The sequence below is a fragment of the Narcine bancroftii genome, chromosome 10 (genome assembly GCF_036971445.1).
Source record: "Narcine bancroftii isolate sNarBan1 chromosome 10, sNarBan1.hap1, whole genome shotgun sequence".
NCBI classification, from domain to species: Eukaryota; Metazoa; Chordata; class Chondrichthyes; order Torpediniformes; family Narcinidae; genus Narcine; species Narcine bancroftii.
Window position 1 is genome coordinate 108,005,970 of NC_091478.1, and position 21,237 is coordinate 108,027,206.

Genomic DNA, 21,237 nt, shown 5'->3' on the forward strand with positions numbered 1-21,237 from the left:
TGAGTTTTTCCAATGCTTTTGTTAACTGCACGAGACCCCAGAATCTGCAGATTTGCTTGTTTGCCACCACAAATTTATGTGCATTTATTGTTATGTAAGGCAACCAAATCTGGACACAATACTCTTCATGTGGTCAAACCAAAGTTATATCGAGTTGCAACATTATCTTCCAAACCAAAACCCCGACGAGCCCAGACGTCTTTCTGGTCTCGCAACATGGATCCAGCTGAGATCAATGCTGTTGCTATCAAACTGCCCCCCTTCTAGACCTATCGCCCACTGGCTCAGGCAGGTGCAGTTTTGCCTCAGGAACATTTCCGCAGATGCCACGACGTTTTACCACATCATGAGCGTGTTGGATGAGGAGACGGCAGCCAGGGTGGACGATCTCATCCACAATCCACCAGCACAGGGTAAATACCCTGTCCTCAAGAACCTTCTCCTGGGCATGTTCAGTCTCTCCCCTCAACAGCAGGCCTCCGGACTCCTGCACCTGATCGGATTGGGAGACCGAATGCCATCGGCCCTCATGGATGAGATGCTGGCGCTGGCGGAGGATCACAAGCCCTGCTTCTTGTTCCGCCAGATCTTCCTGAAGCAGATGCCAGAGGACATTCAGCTCCTACTAGCGGATGAGGACTTCACGGACCCATCGTGAGTTGCAGCCTGAGCGAACACCCTCTGGTGCACCTATAGGGAGAACGAGGCCGCCCTCAGGCAGGTCACTCGCCCAGGAACTAGCCGGCCGCAGCCCCCGCCCCCTCACTAAGCACAAGCCAGAGGAGTACAACCTTACCTGGTGCTTTTTAACATCAATGCTGGGGGGCACAAGCTCGTAAATGCAGGCAACCATGTACCTACCAGGGAAACAACCCGGCCAGTGTCATTGATGGCAGCAATGGTTGGCCTCGCAAACATCCTCCTGAACGTAACTGACAAGTCCACCACCAGCATTTCCTGGTGGACACCGGAGCGGAGCTGAGCATCTTTCCCCCAACTGCCCTCGAGACACACACCCTGTTCCGCCCCAACAGTTCCGCCATCAGAACCCTCGGCACCCACAGGGCTCAGATCCAGATCGGAAAAGATAAATTCCACTGGAGGTTCGTACAGGCCTCAGTGGGTACAGCACTGTTGGGGGCCAACTTCCTCATAGCGCATGGACTACTAATTGACATGAAGTGCAAAAGACTGGTCAACGCTCGCACGTTTCACTCGGTTTGCCTCGATGACACAGACGCCTGCAAGCCTGCAATTGCCACTCCCAGGGATGAGTATTCCAGCATACTTGATGAGTTCCCCTCCATCCTGCAGCCCTGGTTCAACGCCACCTTGCCCCAGCACAGAGAATACCACCACAACTCCACACAAGGCTGCACGCCAAGTCCCGACAACTTCCGTCTGAGAAGCTGCAGCTAGCCAAGGAGTTCTCTCGCCTGCAGGAGTTGGGTATCGTCTGCCGCTCGGACAGTCCCTGGGCATCCCCTCTTCATATGGTCCCCAAATCCTCTGGGGGCTGGAGACCAAGTGGGGATTATCGACGCCTGAACGATGCGACCACACCGGCAGGTACCCGATTCCCAACATTCAGGACTTTACAGCCAACCTCCACGGCACCCAGGTCTTCTCGAAAGTCAACCTGGTGCGGGGCTATCACCAGATCCCAGTCCATCCCGAGGACTGGCAAGATGGTGATCATCACCCCCTTCCGCCTTTTCAAATTCTTGCGCATGACCTCGGCTCAAGAACGCAGCCCAGACTTTTCAGCGCCTCATGGACACAGTGGGCAGGGACCTGGACTTTGTGTTTATTTACCTTGACGATATCCTTATCGCCAGCCATGACCACGAGGAGCACAAGGCCCATCTCCGCACCGTTTTCCCGCCTGGCGGAATTTGGTTTCACAGTCAACGTGGACAAATGCCAGTTCGGCAAGCAGAGGCTGCAATTCCTGGAGCACACCATCTTGGCAGCAGGCGCCAGAAAAAGTTGCGGCTGTATGGCAGTTCCCCAAACCCACCACCCTCAAGGGCCTACAAGAAATTGTAGGGATGGTAAACTTTTATCATCGTTTCATCCCCGGTGCCGCCCACATCATGTGGCCACTGTTCGCTTTGATCACCACTAAGAATAGGTTCTGGTCTGGTCAGAGGAGGCAGAGAGCGGTTTCGCGGCAACGAAAGATGCCCTGGCTAGCACCACCTTATTAGTCTACCCGCGCCCGGAGGCACACACCGCACTCTCAGTAGACGCTTCAGCCATGGCGGTAGGGGGCGTACTCGAACAGTGGGTTAATGGACGTTGGTGTCTGCTGGCCTTTTTTTAGCAGGCTCCTTCACCCACTGGAGCTCAAGTATAGCACTTTCAACTGGGAGCTCCTGGTGCTGAACCTGGCCATGCGGCACTTCTGGTATTTCCTGGAGGGGGCAGGCCATTCATGGTGTTCAGGGACCACAAGCCTCTCACGCAGGCTCTCACGATGGCCAAGGATCTGTGGTCGGCCCACCAGCAACGCCATCTCTCCTACATGTCGGAGTTCACCACCAACATCCAGCACAGAGCAGGTAGAGACAACGTCGTGGCGGACCCGCTCTCCCAACTGTCAATTAACACCATTGCACCTGGCCTAGACTACACTCAACAGGCACAAGCACAGAGGGATGATGCGGAGATGCAGGCCTTCCAGACTGCCATTTCAAGACTCGGCCTCCAGGATATTCAGTTGCCAAACAGCCTAGACATGCTACTCTGTGACGTTTCCACCGGTTCACCGCACCCGGTAGTCCCACCGCAGTGGAGGTCATGGGCCTTCAGCTTAGTCCACAACCTGACCCACCCCTCGGTGAAAACATCGGTGTGTTTGATGGCGGAGCGGTTCATATGGCATGGGCTCAAAAAGGAGGTGGCCAAGATGGTGAGGAACTGCACCCAGTGCCAGGCCTCCAAGGTCCACTGGCATACACAGGCCCTGATACAGCAGTTCAACCTGGCAGTTAGGAGATTCCAACATATCCATGTCAATATCTTGGGCCCCCTGCCGATGTCCAGGGAGGCATGCTATCTGCTCACAGTGGTCGACAGGACCACGAGATGGCCAGAAGCCATTCCCATGAAGGAGGTTTCCGCTGAGACGTGCATCAGGAATTTAGTCAGCCATTGGATCACCAGGTTCGGAGTTCCGGCGCACATCACTGGTCTTAACTGGCGAACCTTCTGAGGGTTAAACTCCACCAGAACACAGCTTACCATCCGCAAGCAAATGGTTTGGCGGAGAGATTCCATCGCCACCTGAAGTCAGCCCTCGTGGCTCTGCCCGGTTGGGCAGACGAACTACCCTGGGTCCTCCTTGGCATCAGAACAACACCCAAGGAGGACCTACAGGCATCATCTGCAGAGCTGGTATATGGCATGCCACTCTCATTACCCAGCGAGTTCTTCAGCCCAGAGCCCAGCTCTATGTCCAAGCACGCGAACCTGTTAGTGGATCTCCATAGCAAGCTCTCCTTGCTAGCCCCCCCACTGCCCACGCATCACGACGCACGACCGACCCATCTTCCCAAAGAACTGGACAGCAGAATTCGTTTATGTTTGGCACGGACCACACACTGCACCTTTGCAGCACCCGTACGAGAGCCCGTACAAGGTCCTCCAGCGGTCCAGCAAGAATTTTACTTTGGACATAGGGGGAAAATTGAACTGTTCACCGCAGACTGCCTAAAGGCAGCACACTTGGACATATCATGGCAGGTTCAAATGGGGCATGCCCAAACTCAGGGGCCGCCCACCCAACATCTATGGAAGAAGTAAAACATGAAAGTCTACAGACGCTGTGATTGAAGTAAAAACACAATGCTGGAGAAACTCAGCAGGTCAAACAGTGTCCTTTATACATAAAAAAGATATAGAACCAGCATTTCGGGGTTGAGCCCTACATCAAGGTGTTTCTAGGGAAGACTCTGCAGTTTCCATACTGGCTTCACAAATCACCTCAGGACACACAAACCAGGACTGAGAACAAGTAATCCACAATCCCAAAGAAACACCACAGAAGATTGACTCAAAGAAGCTATCTTGATCTTCTCACATATGCTTTTCATTCAAAAATCTTACAAAAAATAAATACAATTAAACAAATATTAAAGAAGATTTATTAACTCAAGCAAAAGCACTCAGGAGAGAAGGGCAACCTGGTTTTCATTTATCAAATCAACAAACATGCTTAAATGTAAAATCCTATTTCGTTTCAACAGTTGGCTCATAATTTCCTTAAACTCATAATATATTCTTAACCAAGTCTAACGTTTAAACTAAACCATTTGAATTTATTTTTTTTAATACAGATTTTTCTTATTAAAGTACCAAACGACTTGTTGATCTACTGATGATCTCACAAGATAATGTGAATTAATTCAATCTTTAATTAGTCTTCCCTCGACTCAGGCTAGTGCAAGATTATCAAGGACTAACGTTCTTGATTTCCCTGACCCCAGAAGTTCGGAAAAGGATCCCATAATAATCTGCTGCGCCATCTCCTGATAACCAATGGAAGTGTATGTTTGGCCAAGTTGATTGCTCAGAACTGCATTCGTTTTCAGTTCTTTTTGGAAGGATACCTTGGCACAGTTCAGTTCCAGTGGGGCCAGACGATGCACAATTGCATCGTCATCCCTCCAACCGTGGAGCAACTTGGAAAAACTTGAGAATTCCTTCCACCCAAGTGACATGAAGAAGAAAAAATGGGATCGTTTACACTGTTTCATGCTCAGCAAACCTGGCTGAAAGTCAGGTCGGAGCTGGTCTCCCAGGCTCTGGAGACGGCGTCTTCGACACAGTCTCTCAACCTTCTGCAGGTCTCAGCGTGACCTTGACGAGAGTGGAGCACCCAACCTGGCTGCCATGCCATGCCCATTTTGAGAGGGTGCAAGGCAGAATTATTTTGAAAGGTTCTTTTAAAAAAAACGTCATTCGGGCATCAGCGAGGGGTTTCGATTCCTACTTCAACCGATGATAAGAGTGAGTTCAGTTTGGGCTGGTCGGGTGTTCAATTGCAGTGGGTCTTCTGTAACAGATGTGACCAATGTGTTGGCGGAGCAAGAAATATGCACCAAGAGTTATCTTTTTTGAAAGCAAAACATGTTACTCAAGCCACACATCATACCATCTGGGAAAGGTAAGAGCCAGTGGATGGTGGCGCTTGCTTCCGCGGCTGAATTGATGCCATGAGGTGAGGAGAAATGGGGTGAAAAAGAAGCAAGTGGTTTGCAAAAGGCGAGAAACGCGAGTGAAGCTTCAGCAAGTCACGCGTTCATTTCAATCGTGCGATCCGTTCCCAATCGATCGTTTTAGACGCCAACTTGGACTTGGTACGAATTGTTCCCTCGGATTGGCCAACCCAGTAATCATGACTGGAAGATAGTATTTTGCTTTCGCTATGAAAGGCAAAAGCTCGATCGGGACCGTACAATCCCGGCCCTGGATTTCCCCGCGGGGATGTTTTCTAGCTCCTCGCTCCCAGTCCAAACTCATTCCAGGGTTCCCTCCCTTGACTGACAGTAGCAGCAGGTACTCTCTATCCGTGATCTGATTTCATCCATGTGGAATTGTCAGAAGAAACTTTAAGCTCCATGACACACCCACACGCGCGCACGCACATCTTGAAGGGGTGCTGGGGGGAAAAGGAGTCGAATATCGAGGACTTTGGAGGGGAACTAAACTAAAAATCCGAAGTCGAAATCAACTTTTTCTCCTTGCTCATCTCCCGCAGAAAAGCAGCCTCGCCGTGGAGAAAGAAGATCCACGTTCAACATTAGCGGAGCAGAAGCCAGCCAGATCGGACAATGCCTCAGCCTTGAGTCTTCAACTGGCCGTCAATCTCCTGTCGAATTGCGCTGCATTCTTTATTCCGGCTTTCACAGGCTCTATTTTTCCCGCAAGAAGGTGAAGCGCCTTGTCGAACAAGAATCGCCCTTTCTTACCTGAGAAAGGAGAAAAGCCAGCGTTCGTTGAGTTTTGTGCTCCATGTCTGCGACGATAAGGTCCTGCAGGTTTCATTCATCCACGGAATATTTTTATAGAGCGCTCAGCTTGAGGCTGGTTTGAAACCCAGCCAACTTCCCAAATAGATCTGCCACCTCATCACAAACCACTGGGCGGCTACTTGAGGCCACAGCCAATGGCTTCTCCGAGAATCCCGACCAGCGCACTGGGGGGGGGGGGGGGGGGGGGGGGAAGAATTTGGGCTGAGAGATCGATTAACACACTTTTCTCCTCAACGCGCCTCGCTAATGAACTCGAGTCCACCCTCCGCTGTCAAGGGGATCCCGGTTTACCTATTTTATTCTTATAAACGCTTGTCACTGGGAGCGCAGGTCGTCGACGCCCACACCCCCAACAAACCTTGCCAAGGCAAACTTCTGGACAGCAGTACCAGAGAGTGCCGGCAGAAATCACAGGTTCGGTCACATCCATGAAGTGGGACCAACCATCTTTCACTTCGAGATTCACAAAGGATCTTTCATGTCTTATTTTAAGTTCACGGAGATGGGGTTTTTTTAATGTCATGCGATGGACTCACTCTTCCACATCAGATATCGTCTTACCGTTTTTTTTGGATTCACGGTAAGGAATCAAAAGCTACAAAGTACATGTACCCCTCAGGATAAGATGCTCAGATGCTTTTTTTTGGGCTTAGATTTCTCTTTATTGAATAGGTTAGATTGGATTTTTGTTTCGTGTGTGTATAATGTCTATTCTGTTTTCTGGTGCGGCCTCCTTTGGAGTTCTGTGTGCAGTTCTGGTCGTCTAATTATAGGAAGGCTATAAACAGAGTGGAGAGAGGGCAGAGAAGGTTGACCAGAAGGTTACCTGGGTTTAAGCCTCTAGAGTCTAGGGAGAGATTGGACAGATGAGGTCTTTATTCTTTGGAGCGTAGAGGGCTGAGAGGGGATTTGATAGAGGTATTTAAGATCATGAAAGGGATAGACAGAGTGGATGTGGATAGACTATTTCCATTAAGAGGAGGAAAGATTGAAACAAGAGGACATGAGTTAAGAATGAAGGGGCAGAGGTTTAGAGGTAACATGAGGGGGAACTTCTTGACTCAGAGAGTGGTAGCCGTGTGGAATGAGCTTCCGGGAGAAATGGTGGCGGCGGAGTCAATTGTATTATTTAGGAAAAGGTTGGACAGGTCTACGGATGAGAAGAAGACGGAGGGTTATGGGCATTGTGCAGGGAGGTGGGACTAGAAAGGGGTGTTTGGTTCGGTGCGGACTAGAAGGGCCTAATGGCCTGTTTCCGTGCTGTAATTGTTAGGTTATATGTTATGTTATTCGGTGCAGTGGCGGGGGGAGGCGGGCGAAGATTATACTGTATCTTCGGTTTCGTTCCCATTGTACTATATTTATTATATAAACCAATAAAGAGATTGAAAAAAGGAAAGATTCGGAAAGAAGAACTTGGGAAGGGCAAAACCTTTCGGCCCATCATGCCTGTTCCACACCACCACGGGTGGAATGTCATCCCAAAGAACTTGATTTCCCAGGAAAAGCAACATGAGACAAGGGACACAGCAAAGACGATAAAAGAGAATTGCTCGTTTTCCATCAGTGAAAGCAATGTAGGATGTCACACACCAACACAGATTCTTCGCTCCTGGGTGCCCCGTCAAGTTCGTGGATTGTCATCTGATTGCACAAATACAAGCCGACCAAATTGCGGTTCTCCAGTCCTCAGTGCAGCCTCACAACCAGACATAACACACCTACAGATGAACCATACAAATGCAGGACAAATATTTGTCTATACAAATGAATAAATATTGATTCATGAAGATGAGAGTCTCAAATGGTTAGTGTGCACGGTTCCTTTGGTTGTTCAGCATTCTCACTGCCCATGGGAAGAAACTATTCCTCAGCTTGGTGGTGTTGGCCCTGATACTCCTGTATCTCCTTCCCAATGGGAGCAGCTGAAAGTTGCTGTATACATGGTGGAAGGGGTCCTCAGTGGTTTTGCATGCCCTCTTCAGACAACAATCCCAGTAGATCCCATGTCAATGGGAGCGAGACTCCAGTGATCCTCTCTGCCTCTCAGGGTCCTTTGGATTGACCTCTGATCCATTTCTCTGCAGCAACCATACCACACTGTGATGCAGCTGGTCAGGACACCCTCGATGATGGAGCTCCTGTAGAAGGTTGAGATGAAGGAATTACTTGGGAGATGAATTTGCTTCAATGCTACATGTACAACCACAAGCCAGCCAAAGGACTGTTCTGCTGGTTATTGTTAAGGTGACCAATGCAATGTGATAATAAATTTCAGTCTCTTTTAAGGATGGAAAGATCTGCAATAACTTTCAGTTTGCTGCTCATTGTTATAAAAGGGATGTGGGGGGGGGGGGGGAATAAAACTCTGTTGAAGGAAGGATTACTACATTTCTTTCCTTCTTGTCAGAGAGAGCACATGGATTTCATTGGACTGCAATCCTGACCAGGATGTGGAGTGCCATTGATGGCATGCACATCACTTTCCACATGTGGAGTTTTAACACTGAAATTGAGAGCGATTTTGTTCCTTCAAAGTCCACCAGCAGTTTGGCTAAAGAGAATTAATCAAACAGGTTGATATCTGGTATCCTAGCAACAGACATGCTGCTTTTGTTCTGAGACAGTTTGCAGTGCCATCTGCAGTTGAGGCAAGTGTGATTGCTGGGTGACAACATCTATTTACTGACAGAATGACTTGTATTACAGGTGTCCAAGCCTCACACACAAAATTTGGTGCAGCATGTGGAAACAATTAATTTGCAGTCCAGATTTCTTGATGGAATCCTGGAGTATACTGTATAGCACAGATTGCCAAGATTCATAAATGATGTACAAGGAGAAGTCAACATTCCTGTTGGGACCCTTTAACTGACTCAAAACTTTGACTGTCCATTTCTTCTCGCAGTTGCTGCCCAATGTGCTTTGTCCTTTCCAATTTCCCTTTGCTCAAGATTCCTGAATCTGCAGTTTCTTGTGTCTCTTTATGAATGAAGTCGTCGCTTTTATTTATCATTCATACCATGCTCGTACAGTAAAGACAAGATAGCTTTTTTCCAGGACCACAAAGCATAATTACATAAATGTAAGTTAGAATAGAAGTTAAACACATTGAAATATTAAAATATTCAGATGTATGCAGTAAAAGTCCACAGAACCATGGGAATGTCTGTCAAGCTGCCTGCCCCCCCCCCCACCCCCACCCCCCACCTCCCCCAGCAAGCCTTGCTGTACTAACATTGACTGTGCATTATCTCTACTGTTAAGGACACTCCCCTTGGGTATAACTGTGTATGCTCCTAAAGCCTTTCATTATTGTAGCATGAGTTTCTGCTAATAAAAGCCATGATTATTGTTTGACCACATCGTCTTTGTTTACTTCATCAACTGGCACTTCAATTTTATTAGCAGATCGTGACAATGCATCAGATGGTTCATTTAACCTCCCCGGTCTGTACTGGATCTCATAATTATAAGTTGAGAGTTCTGTTCGCCAGCGTGCCAACTTATCGATCTTGATTTTACTTTTGTGTTTAGTACTGAACATGTAGGCTACAGATTTCAGATCAGTGACAAGAGTAAATTTTCTGCCAGCTAGAAAGTGTCTCCAGTAGCAAACAGCTTCAATAATAGCCTGGGCTTCTTTTTCAATGGCAGGATGTTGAAGTTCAGGTCTGCATAACGTGCGGGAGAAGAATGCCACAGGTCAATCTGAGGCATCAGTTTCCACTTGGAATGGGACATCCTCGTCAATGGACGAGAGTCCAGCTTTGGCAATATCAGCTTTAATTCTCTTGAAAGCCTTCAAGGCCATTGGAGAGAGAGGAAAAGATTTAGTGTCAAACAGAGGGCGTGCCTTCATGGTGTAGTCCCAAACCCATTTGCAGTAGTAGGAAAAGAATCCCATACACCTTTTAAGGGCTTTTGCTGAGTCTGGGGGTGGTAACTTCTTAAGGGGGGGCCATTCTTTCCGGGTCGGGGCGGATTTCGCCCTTGCGGACAATGTATCCCAGAATGAGTAGCTCTTTCTCATTGAACACATATTTGCCCTCGTTAAATGTAAGTTTGACTTCTTTAGCTGTTGCTAAAAATTTCTTTAAGTTGTTGTCGTGCTCAGCCTGTGTTTTCCCACAGATAGTGACATTATCCAGGTAGGGAAACGTACCCTGTAACTCATATGTCCTAACAATCTTATCCATTTCCCTCTGAAACATAGACACACCATTAGTGACCCCAAAAGTTTCCCTTTTAAACTGGTATTAACCCCCCCATCAGCCTCAAAAGCCGTATAGGGCCATTCCCTTTTCTTAATGGGGATTTGGTGGTAAGCTGCTTTGAGGTTAATAGTGGAGTACACTTTGTATTGCGCTATTTGATTAATCATTTCATTGATGCGTGGCAGGGGATAAGCATCCAGGTTCGTGTAATGGTTGATTGTCTTCCGAAAGTCAATAGCCAGTCGTCTCTTAGTGTGATTTTTCACGACTACCATTTGGGCCTGCCACGGACTCTTACTAGGTTCAATTACTCCCTCTTTAAGCAGTCGCTGGGTCTCCGCTTTGATAAACTCACGATCCTCTTTGCTGTAAGAACGCCTCTTACTGGCAATCGGCTGACACTCAGGGGATAAATCACTGAAAAGGGAAGGAGCTTTGATTTTTAATGCAGACAGACCGCAGTAACTAGCGCGGGGGATGGTAAGAGTGGGTAGTGGCCCACTGAAATTTAACACTACACTGTTCATCTGAGATTGAATATCTAATCCCAGTAAGACAGGGGCAAACAAAAGCCATGATTATTGTTTGACCACATCATCTTTGTTTACTTCATCAACTGGCCTTTCAAGTACACTATCCACATCTGTTCTGGGAGTTCAGGAGCCTGATGGCATGGAAGAAAAACTGTTGTCCAATCTGGACATACAGACCCGAGAACTATGGTACCTCCTACCAGATGACAGAATGTAAAACAGTTTATGTGAGGAGTGTGTGGAGTCCTTCACAATGTTTATTGCGTCTGAGATGGAATATCTAACCCCAGTAAGACAGGGGCGAATAAAAGCCATGATTATTTTTTTGAACACATCATCTTTGTCTACTTTATCAACTGGCCCTTCAAGTACACTATCCACATCTGTTCTGGGAGTTCAGGAGCCTGATGGCATGGAGGAAAAAACTGTTGTCCAATCTGGATATACAGCCCCGAGTACTCTACGATGCCTCCTACCAGATGACAGAATGGAGAACAGTTTATGTGAGGGGTGTGTGGAGTCCTTTTGCCTGCATCAAGTGTTGTTGATGTCCTGCAGTGAACTGGGATTCACTGGGACTGTGTTGTGATAATGCCTGGTCCCACCTCCCAGCTCCACTCCCATCTGTTACATATAACCCTGGTTTCCCAAGTAAACCCAGAACCCTTCTGAAGATGACTGTGAGACCTTGCCCTCAGTTATAAGCTAATAAAAGCAATTGCTCTCCCTCCAGTCGTGAGAGCTTTTATTCACGCAACAATTTTATTAGCTTATTCCCTAAACGATAGAAGCACTACTCAAGACAAGGATGCTGCTGACGAGGCTGAGGAATTCAGGTACTGGCTAGACTGCTTCCAGACCTACCTGAACGTGACCAGAGAAGTCTTCCACACCGATGAACTCAGGAGGTCCGCACTCATTTTGAGGGTAGAAACGATAGGGTATGCAGTTATCAGGGACTGCTCTACATATGATGCTGCCATTGAGGCATTGAAGGCTTGGTACCTGAAATTGCAAAACAAGGTCCTAACGAGACACTGACTCACTCTACGTCGCCAGTGGCCAGGAGAGACCATCAATGATGACCTGTTGGATCTGTGGATGCTTGCCAAGAAGTGCAGGTATGAAGTGGCTAAGGGCCACGTTTGTGAAGAACAGATCCAAGACACTCTAGTCGTGGGAGTCTGCTCAAGGTATATGAGGCAGTGACTGCTCGAGTCAGGTAAGAAGGACCTGGCCAAATTGTTGGAACAAGCTCGAGAACAATGACCTCGAAGCTAGTGAGCTTGCTCACCTAGGTGACCCCCTCCAAGGACTGGCTGCTCCCACTACCCCAGCCCTAACAGCTACTGCTTCCTGTGCTAGGGAGCGCTCTCATGCTAGGGAGTGCTTTTTCTGCAACAAGAGCCAGCACCCCCAAACTCATTGCCCAGCTAAAAACTCAGTGTGTTCCAGATGTGGCAAGAAGGGACATTGGGCGAGGGTTTTCCACGCGAGCGGACACCTGGGGAAGTCCTGCACCCTCCCGGATCCAATTCCAGCCCCAAGCCATCTGCCCCAACTCACCTGAACCCACTTGCTGCGCCACATGCCAATGGAGGGTGGCAGTGAAGAAATGGCGCAAAAAAGGCTTGGTGGCCATCTTGCTGTGACTCAAATTCAAATTCAGCGCCATCATCGTCAGAGGAGATAAGAGGGTGGCCATCTTGCCATGCCACAAGGTCCATGCCATTCTTATCCACGCTGGGTGACCCAGGATGGTGGTGGCCACTCGAGTGAGGTGTATGGAATCTCCGGGATCCTAGCCTCAATGGTTCTGGACCAGGACAGACCTCACCAGCTCAGCAACTCCATACTGACTGTGAAGGTAAATGGGCATTCCACTCAATGCCTAAATGACACAGACTCTACTGAAAGGTTCATAGACTCATGGACTGTTCAAAAGTCCAACCTAAAGATGTATCCTTCCAATTACCTCATATTCCTTGTGTCTCATTCGCATTCTATGTGAATTCAACAACATTGTATAGTGCATCTATCATTTGAAGGGGGAGGAATTTTGTAAATTACACCTGTATGTGCTTGATGAATTGTGTCCTCTGGTGCTGTTGGGTCTGGACTTCCTTTGTCACCTTAAAAGCAAGACCTTGGAGTATTCTGGTACCCTCCCCCCATAATGGTTCAGAACAGAGGGCATATAAAATCAGAACCCACATTCAGAAATGAGATGTAAACAGAGTATGAGATGGCCATGTTGAACTATATGACTATAAATATTAACGGAATACATAACCACATCAAAAGGAAGAGGTTATTAAATTTACTGAAAAAAAAAATAGATATAGCATTCGTGCAGGAAATGCAATGAACTGAAGTGGAACACAATAAATTAAGGAGAGACTGGGGAGGTCACGTAATGGCAGCATCATATAACTCAAAAGCCAGAGGAGTAGCTATATTAATCAATAAAAATGTACCAATCAAATAGAGGAGGAAAAATAGATCCAGCAGGTAGATATGTAATGATAAAATGTCAGATATACTCAGAACTCTGGAATTTGGTCAGTATATACGCACCTCATGAAGAGGATCATAAGTTTATGCAAGATATTTTTTGAAGATTGTAGAAATACAGGGGAATATATTGACAGGAGGGGACTTTATCCTTAATTTGGATTCAAAGATAGATAAAACTGGACAAAAGACTAGCAGAAAGAACAAAGTAGTCAAAGTTATGGTTAAATCAATGCAGAAAATGCAACTTTTGAATATATGGAGGAGACAACACCCAAAGGAGAAGCAATACTCATATTATTCGAGGAGACATAAAACATACTCAATGATTGACCTGTTCCTGTTGTCAGCCCATATCCAAGGGAGAGTTAGGAAAACAGAATATAAAGCTAGATTGTTATCTGATCACTCATCCCTGTTAATAGAACTGGAGAACATCCCACCAAGAACATATAGATGGAGATTAAAGTCCATGCTACTTAAAAGACAGGATTTTAGAGAATTTATTGAGCGCCAAATTAAAATGTACTTTGAAATAAATACGGAATCAGTGAAAGACAAATTTATATTATGGGATGCAATGAAAGCCTTCATCAGAGGGCAGATAATAAGTTATGTAACTAAGATGAAAAAGGACTACAATCGGGAAATAGAACTGGAAAGGGAAATAGTAAGTACAGAAAAAGAACTAGCAACAAGGGAAGATACAACAAAAAGAAGAGAATTGGCAGACAAAAAAAAATACGAAACACTACAAACGTATAAGGTGGAGAAGAACATTATGAAAATAAAGCAGAAGTATTATGAGCTAGGAGAAAAAAACGCACAAAATACTAGCTTGGCAGCTTAAAACAGAATAAGCTAAAAGAACGGTATTGGCATCAAGGAAAAAGGACAAACAAATTACATATAACCCAACAGAGATCAATGAAAACTTTAATGAATTCTACGAGCAATTATACTGAACTGAGAATGAAGAGAAAGAAGACAAAATAGATGGGTTTCGAGCTAAAATTGAACTACCGAAATTGCAAGAAGAGGAGCAAAACAAATTGATAAAACCATTTGAAATAGAGGAAATACAAGATATATTTATAAAGCTACTGAACAATAAAACGCCTGGGGAGGACAGACTTCCAATAGAATTCTATAAAACATTTAAAGAGTTACTAATTCCTCCTCTCCTGGAAGTAATGAACCAGATAGAAGAAACACAAAACTTGCCAGATTCATGTAAAACAGCAATAATTACAGTAATACTAAAGATGGGGAAAGATCCACTAACACCAGCATCGTATAGACCATTATCTCTACTTAACTCAGATTATAAGATAATAGGAAAACTATTAGCAAACAGATTGGACAACTGTGTACCAAAAATAGTAAAACAAGATCAAACTGGATTTATTAAGAAAAGATGAACAACAGACAATGTCTGTATGTTCATTAACTTAATCCATGCAGTACAAGGAAATAAGATGCCAACAGTGACTGTTGCTTTAGACACAGCAAAAGCCTTTGACAGGGTAGAATGGAATTATTTATTCAAAGTTTTACAGAGGTTCAACCTACCAGAGAAATATATTAATTCGATTAAAGCATTATATAAGGGTCCAATGGCGAAGGTGACGGTAAATAGATATGTATCGATCCAATTTAAATTAAGCAGATCAACTAGGCAGGGATGTCCACTATCTCCCTCACTGTTCACTTCAGCAATAGAAACATTGGCAGAACTGATAAGAACAGAAAATAAAATAAAAGGGATAAAAATAAAAGAGAAGGAATATAAAATCAGTCTATTTGCAGATGACATCATAGTATACTTAACAGAAGCAGAATTATCAATAAAAGAATTGAAGGAATGTGGAGAAATATTGGGGTACAAGATCAACAAAAATAAAAGTGAAGCGATGCCAATGAATAATGAGGATTACACAAAGTTTAAAAAAGAATCACCATTTAAATGGCAAACATAAGCAATCCAATACCTAGGTATTAGACTAGATAATAATCTAGGCCATCAAGACAAATTAAATTATCACCCATTAATGAAGAAATTACAAGAGGACTTAGAACATTGGAAAGATTTAAATTGCATTAATTTAAATTGCATTAAAATTAATATCTTCCCAAGGATACAAAACCAATCTCAATCATTACCAATTCCCTTAATAGAGAAATTCTTCAATGAACTAAAGAAAATAATACGGAAATTCTTATGGAAAGGGGGGAAACTGAGGATAGCGCGAGATAAATTAACAGAATGGTACAAACAAAGTGATTTGTAGCTACCAAACTTATTATAGAGCAGCACAATTAAGATATCTATCAGATTTTTATCAAACAAGGGGAAATCCAGATTGGACCAGGATAGAGCTAGATAAAATAGGGGAGAAGGTACCAGAACAATACTTTATAAGTGGGATGAAAAACTCATGCAATATAGAAGTTCACCGGTACTGCACAATCTGCTCCACATTTGGAAGAAGATTCAAGTAGAAAGGAAAAAAACAAATTACCAATTACCAAAATTATTATTGACGCAAAATCAACTAATCCCTTTCACAATAGATAATCTTTCCTTTAGAGAATGGGAGAAAAAAGTGATTAAAAGAATAGAAAATTGTTTTTTGGGAAATAATTTATTATCATTTGAACAAATGAAGTACAAATATGGAATAACTCATGGTACAATGTTTGCATACCATCAACTGAAAACCTACTTAAAGGACAAATTGGGAAGCAGACTGAGATTACCAGAAGGAAGCAGCTTTGAATATGTGATTACAGACACAATGATAATTAAAAGATTTATAACGAACATGTACATCAAGCTGCAAGAGAAAGAAAATGATGAAATAAGCTGTAAACCCAAACAAAAGTGAGAACAAGATTTAAACATTAAGATAAAAAATGAAATACGGGAAAAGCTATGCACCGGAACTATGAGAAATATAATAAACATGATGTTACGCATGATACAATATAATTGGTTACACAGGCTATATATCATGCCCCAAAAGTTAAATAAGTGGGACCCAACAGTATCAGATAGATGTGTTCGCTGTAAGAAGGAAACGGGAACAACAGTACCTGCAATTTGGGCATGTGAGAAAGTGGAAAATTTTTGGGAAATCAGGTACATGAAGCCCTCATAGTCCAAAGGGGTCAAATTTTAATTATCTCTGTTGGAATGTATTAGATTTATTTCAAATTGTATTTTAAATACTAAATACCTGAGTGGACTTAATCTAAATTCTTTTGGTTTACATGCACCACAAAATAGATGAATATATTCAAGAGAAAGAACCAAGTTTAGTGAAAACCCAAAGAAAAGCATTAGAATTAAATTTGTGAGGAAATGTTGGAGCTTGATAAAACTCCGGTTAGACCCACACATTGAATATCATGTTCAGTTTTGGACTCCTCATTGCAGGAAAGATGTGGAAACTTTAGAAAGGGTGCAGAGAAGATTTACCAGGATGATGCCAATATTGGAGAATGTGTCTTATGAGGCAAAGCTACCCGAGCAAGGGTTTTTCTCTGGAGCAAAGAAGGATGAGAGATGTTTTAATAGAGGTCTACAACATTATGAGAGCCATAGATAGGGTAGACAGCCGGTACCTTTTTCCTGGAGAAATGGACGAAGAGGTGGGGTGCGAAGAGGTTGGGTTCCTTAGGGGCCGAGTTGATGAACTGGAGCTCCAGCTTGATGACCTTAGGCTCGCAAGAGAGAGTGAGGAGGTAAGTGACAGGACCTTAAATCTTCCCATAGAACATACCTGCAGGGGATGTAACGAGACACAAGTATTAAAGAATAAAATTAAAGAAATGGAGTTGCAGCTTGATGATCTGAACCTCATCAGGGAGAGTGAAGAAATTATAGATACAACGCTCAGGGAAGTGCTTACCCCTGGATTGGGGGTGTCAGGTAAGTGGACTACTGTCAGGGGAGGGGGGAAAGTTGCTAGCTCTGTGGTGAGCACTCCGGTGGCTACTGCTCTTAGCAACAAATATAGTGCATTGGATGTAGTTGGGGAAGGTAACCTGCCAGAGGTTGCACCAAGGGAACCGGTGGTGCGGAAAGGAAGGAAGGGGAACAAGGTGGTCATTGGGGACTCCATCGTCAGGGGAACAGACAAAAGATTCTGCGAACCTGACAAGTGTTCCCGTATGGTGTGTTGCCTCCCAGGAGCCAGGGTGCGAGACGTCTCGGATAGGGTTCAGAGTATCCTGGGGGGGGAAGGTGAATGGCCAGAAGTCCTGATACACGTGGGTACAAATGACGTGGATAAGATGAAGGAGGAGATCCTGAAGAGAGACTACCGTGAGCTCGGAAGGAGGTTAAGAAGCAGGACCTCCAGGATTGTAATCTCGGGGTTGCTACCTGTGCTGAGCGTGGGTGGGGGCAAAAATAATAAAATCAGGAGGTTAAATGTGTGGCTGAAGGAATAGTGCAGAGTGCAGGGATTCAGGTTCATTGACCATTGGGATCTCTTCTGGGGAAGACAAGATCTCTACAGGAGGGATGGTTTACACCTGAATGCAACGGGGGCCAATATACTGGCAGTTAGGTTTAAAAATGCTGTCGGATTTGATTTAAACTAATTTGGCAGGGGGAAGGGAACAGGATTGATAGGGAAGCAGATAGGAGAGTGAATATAGGGGTGGTTCCGTTAGACGGTGAAACAATAAGGAAAAAGGGAACTATAAGTGATAGGAGAGTAGGGACAAGTGCATCGAGAACAAAGGTGGAGGGAGAAAGAAGATATGGTATCAAGGTATTGTGTATGAATGCACGGAGTGTAAGGAATAAAATGGACGAGCTTGAGGCGCAAATGGCAATGGGAGGTTATGACATTGTCGGAGTAACGGAGACATGGCTGCGGGAAGGGCAGGATTGGGAAATAAATGTTCCCGGGTACACGTCCTATAGAAAAGACAGAAAGTTAGGAAGAGGAGGTGGGGTAGCTCTGTTGGTAAGAAATGAAATTCAGGCGTTTGAAAGGAAAGACATTGAAACAGGTGGGGTAGAGTCTGTTTGGATAGAATTAAGAAATTTCAAAGGCATGAGGACCATAATGGGGGTCATTTACAGGCCTCCAAAAAGTAGCTCAGATATCGGTAAAAGTATAAATCAGGAATTAAGAGTGGCATGTCAAACTGGTAGCAATACGGTAGTTATGGGGGACTTCAACATGAAGGTGGACTGGGATAATCAGAGAGTGAGTTTATTGAATGTCTACGAGATACTTTCTTGGAGCAGCTAGTTGAGGAACCTACCAGGGGGAAGTCGATTCTGGACTTGGTGCTGTGCAGCGACGCAGAGTTAATAAGTGACCTCGATGTAGGGGATCCATTAGGCAATAGTGACCATGGTATGGTTACTTTTGAGCTGCAATTAGAAAGGGAAAAAGAAAGGAAGTCGGAAGCATCTGTACTGCAGTTAAATAAAGGGGATTATGCAGCTATGAGGGAGGAGCTAGCCAAAATAAAATGGAAAGATACACTAGCTGGGAGGACAACTGGGGAAAAATGGCAGGTATTTTTGGACATTTTTCACAGGATTCAGGACAAATTTATTCCAAAGTGGAGGAAAGGCTCTAGGAGATGCAAATGGAAGCTGTGGCTAACTAATGAAATCAAGTGCAATATCAAATCCAAAGGGAGTAAGTATAAGATAGCGAAACGGAGTGGGAAGTTAGAGGATTGGGAAACCTTCAAAGAGCAGAGGGTAACTAAGAAAGTCATAAGAGAGGGGAAAATGAAGTACGAGAGGACATTAGCTCAGATATCGGTAAAAGTATAAATCAGGAATAATATAATGGAGGATAGCAAAAGCTTTTTTAAATATGTGAAGAGGAAGAAATTGGTTCGGTCCAAAATTGGTCCATTAAGAATGGAATTTTTAAAAAAAAGAATGGAAAAGGGTGGAATTATTACCGGAAACAAGGAGATGGCTGAGGAATTTAACAAATACTTTGCAACTGTCTTCACCAAGGAGGAGATAGGTTATGGTCAGTTAGGGGGTAGTGGTCATGCGGTATCAAGAGACTTGGGGAACTTTCCTGGGGAAGTAGGGGATCTAATAGATATCCGGATCCAGAAGCAAGAGGTTGTGAGTAAATTGTTGGGACTGAGGGCTGATAAATCCCCAGGGCCTGATGGGCTGCATCGCAGGGTGCTTAAAGAAGTTGCTATGGAAATTGTGGAGGCACTGGTCGACATTTTCCAAAGTTCCATAGATTCGGGGGAGGTCCCTGAGGATTGGAGAGTGGCTGATGTGGTGCCGATTTTTAAGAAGGGAGGGAGGGAGAAAATGGGAAATTATAGACCGGTCAGCCTGACGTCAGTGGTGGGGAAGATATTGGAATCTATCATAAAAGGAGTAATAGCAGAACACTTAGGCAGAAATAATAGTATAAGGGCTAGTCAGCATGGATTCCTTAAGGGTAAGTCATGCTTGACTAACCTTTTGGAATTTTTCGAGGATGTGACAAAGAGGGTGGACTTGGGAGAGCCAGTGGATGTGGTGTATTTGGATTTCCAGAAGGCCTTTGATAAGGTACCGCACGGGAAACTAGTGGGCAAGATCAGGGAGCATGGTATTGGAGGTAAGGTGCTGACATGGATAGGAAATTGGTTAAGAAATAGGAAACAAAGGGTTGGAGTAAGCGGGTCTTTTTCAGGATGGCAGGATGTGACGGGTGGAGTGCCGCAGGGATCGGTATTGGGTCCTCAGTTGTTTGTAATTTATGTAAATGATTTGGATGAGGGGATTATTAATAACATGAGCAAATTTGCAGATGACACTAAACTGGGTGGCGGTGTGGGGTGTGAGGAGGATGTCAGGAAAATGCAGAGGGACTTGGACAGGTTGGGGGTGTGGGCTGCTGAATGGAAGATGACGTTCAATGTGAGCAAATGTGAGGTTATCCATTTTGGGGGCAATAATAGGAAAGCTGAGTATTATTTAAATGGAGACAAGCTAGGGAGTGGGGAGGAGCAAATGGATCTGGGTGTACTTGTTCACCGGTCACTGAAGGCTAACATGCAGGTTCAGAAAGCTGTGAAGAAGGCAAATGGCATGTTGGCTTTCATAAAGAGGGGATTGGAATATAGGAACAGAGACGCCCTTCTGCAGTTGTACAGGGCCCTGATGAGACCCCACCTGGAGTATTGCGTCCAGTTTTGGTCTCCAATTTTGAGGAAGGACATACTAGCTATAGAGGGTGTGCAGCGCAGATTTACAAGGTTAGTTCCAGGGATGGCGGGGTTGACATATGCTGAAAGGCTAGAAAAACTGGACTTGTATCCGATGGAGTTTAGAAGGATGAGGGGGGACATGATTGAGGTCTACAAAATCATCAGGGGAATAGACAGGGGGAAGTCGGATTACTTGTTCCCAATGATGGGGGAGACGAGGACTAGAGGGCATAGTTTAAGAATACAGGGTAGGCCCTTTAGGACGGAGATGAGAAAACATTTTTTTACCCAGAGTAGTGTGAATCTGTGGAATGCTCTGCCACAGAGGGTGGTAGAGGAGGATTCACTGATTATGTTCAAAAGAGAGTTGGCTAAGACTCTAGTGGACAAAGGAGTTAAGGGTTTTGGGGATAAGGCTGGAAAGGGGTACTGATAGTCGTGATCAGCCACGATCTGTAAAATGGCGGTGCTGGCTCGACGGGCCGAAGGGCCTACTCCAGCTCCTATTGTCTATTGTCTAATACCAGAATACCTGTACAAGTTGAGAAAGGTTTTGGGGAGACATCAGGGGTCCTTGCTGTTGTTCATTTTTCATGAAATAATTATATTTTAAATGTCATTGAATTTACAAGAAGTGTTATTAAACCTGAATGCATGGAAATTAATGATTGCCAGCATAATAACCCAAACTTATCATGGCTAGTAGCTCAGAGCTAGTCATCCCAT

General features: G+C 44.9%; 1 protein-coding gene and 1 long non-coding RNA gene across 11 annotated transcripts in view; one reads left to right on the plus strand and one right to left on the minus strand.

The window, feature by feature from the left end:
* Window positions 1-21,237, minus strand: part of cdh13 (cadherin 13, H-cadherin (heart)) — an 813,941-nt gene that overhangs the window by 755,716 nt on the left and 36,988 nt on the right. Inside the window, exon 1 of one of the 10 annotated variants that reach the window (XM_069902203.1) lies at window positions 5,976-6,129. The exons of the other annotated variants lie outside the window; for them this stretch is intronic. Coding sequence (XP_069758304.1) covers window positions 5,976-6,020 — 45 coding nt within the window. The 5' untranslated portion in view covers window positions 6,021-6,129. Of the gene's footprint in view, window positions 1-5,975; window positions 6,130-21,237 lie in introns of those variants that run through there. 10 annotated transcript variants of the gene reach the window in all.
* LOC138745100 (uncharacterized) lies at window positions 4,614-9,378 on the plus strand. The gene is made up of 3 exons (XR_011346027.1): window positions 4,614-5,170; window positions 5,765-6,035; window positions 8,126-9,378. It is a non-coding gene; the product is annotated as an uncharacterized lncRNA (long non-coding RNA).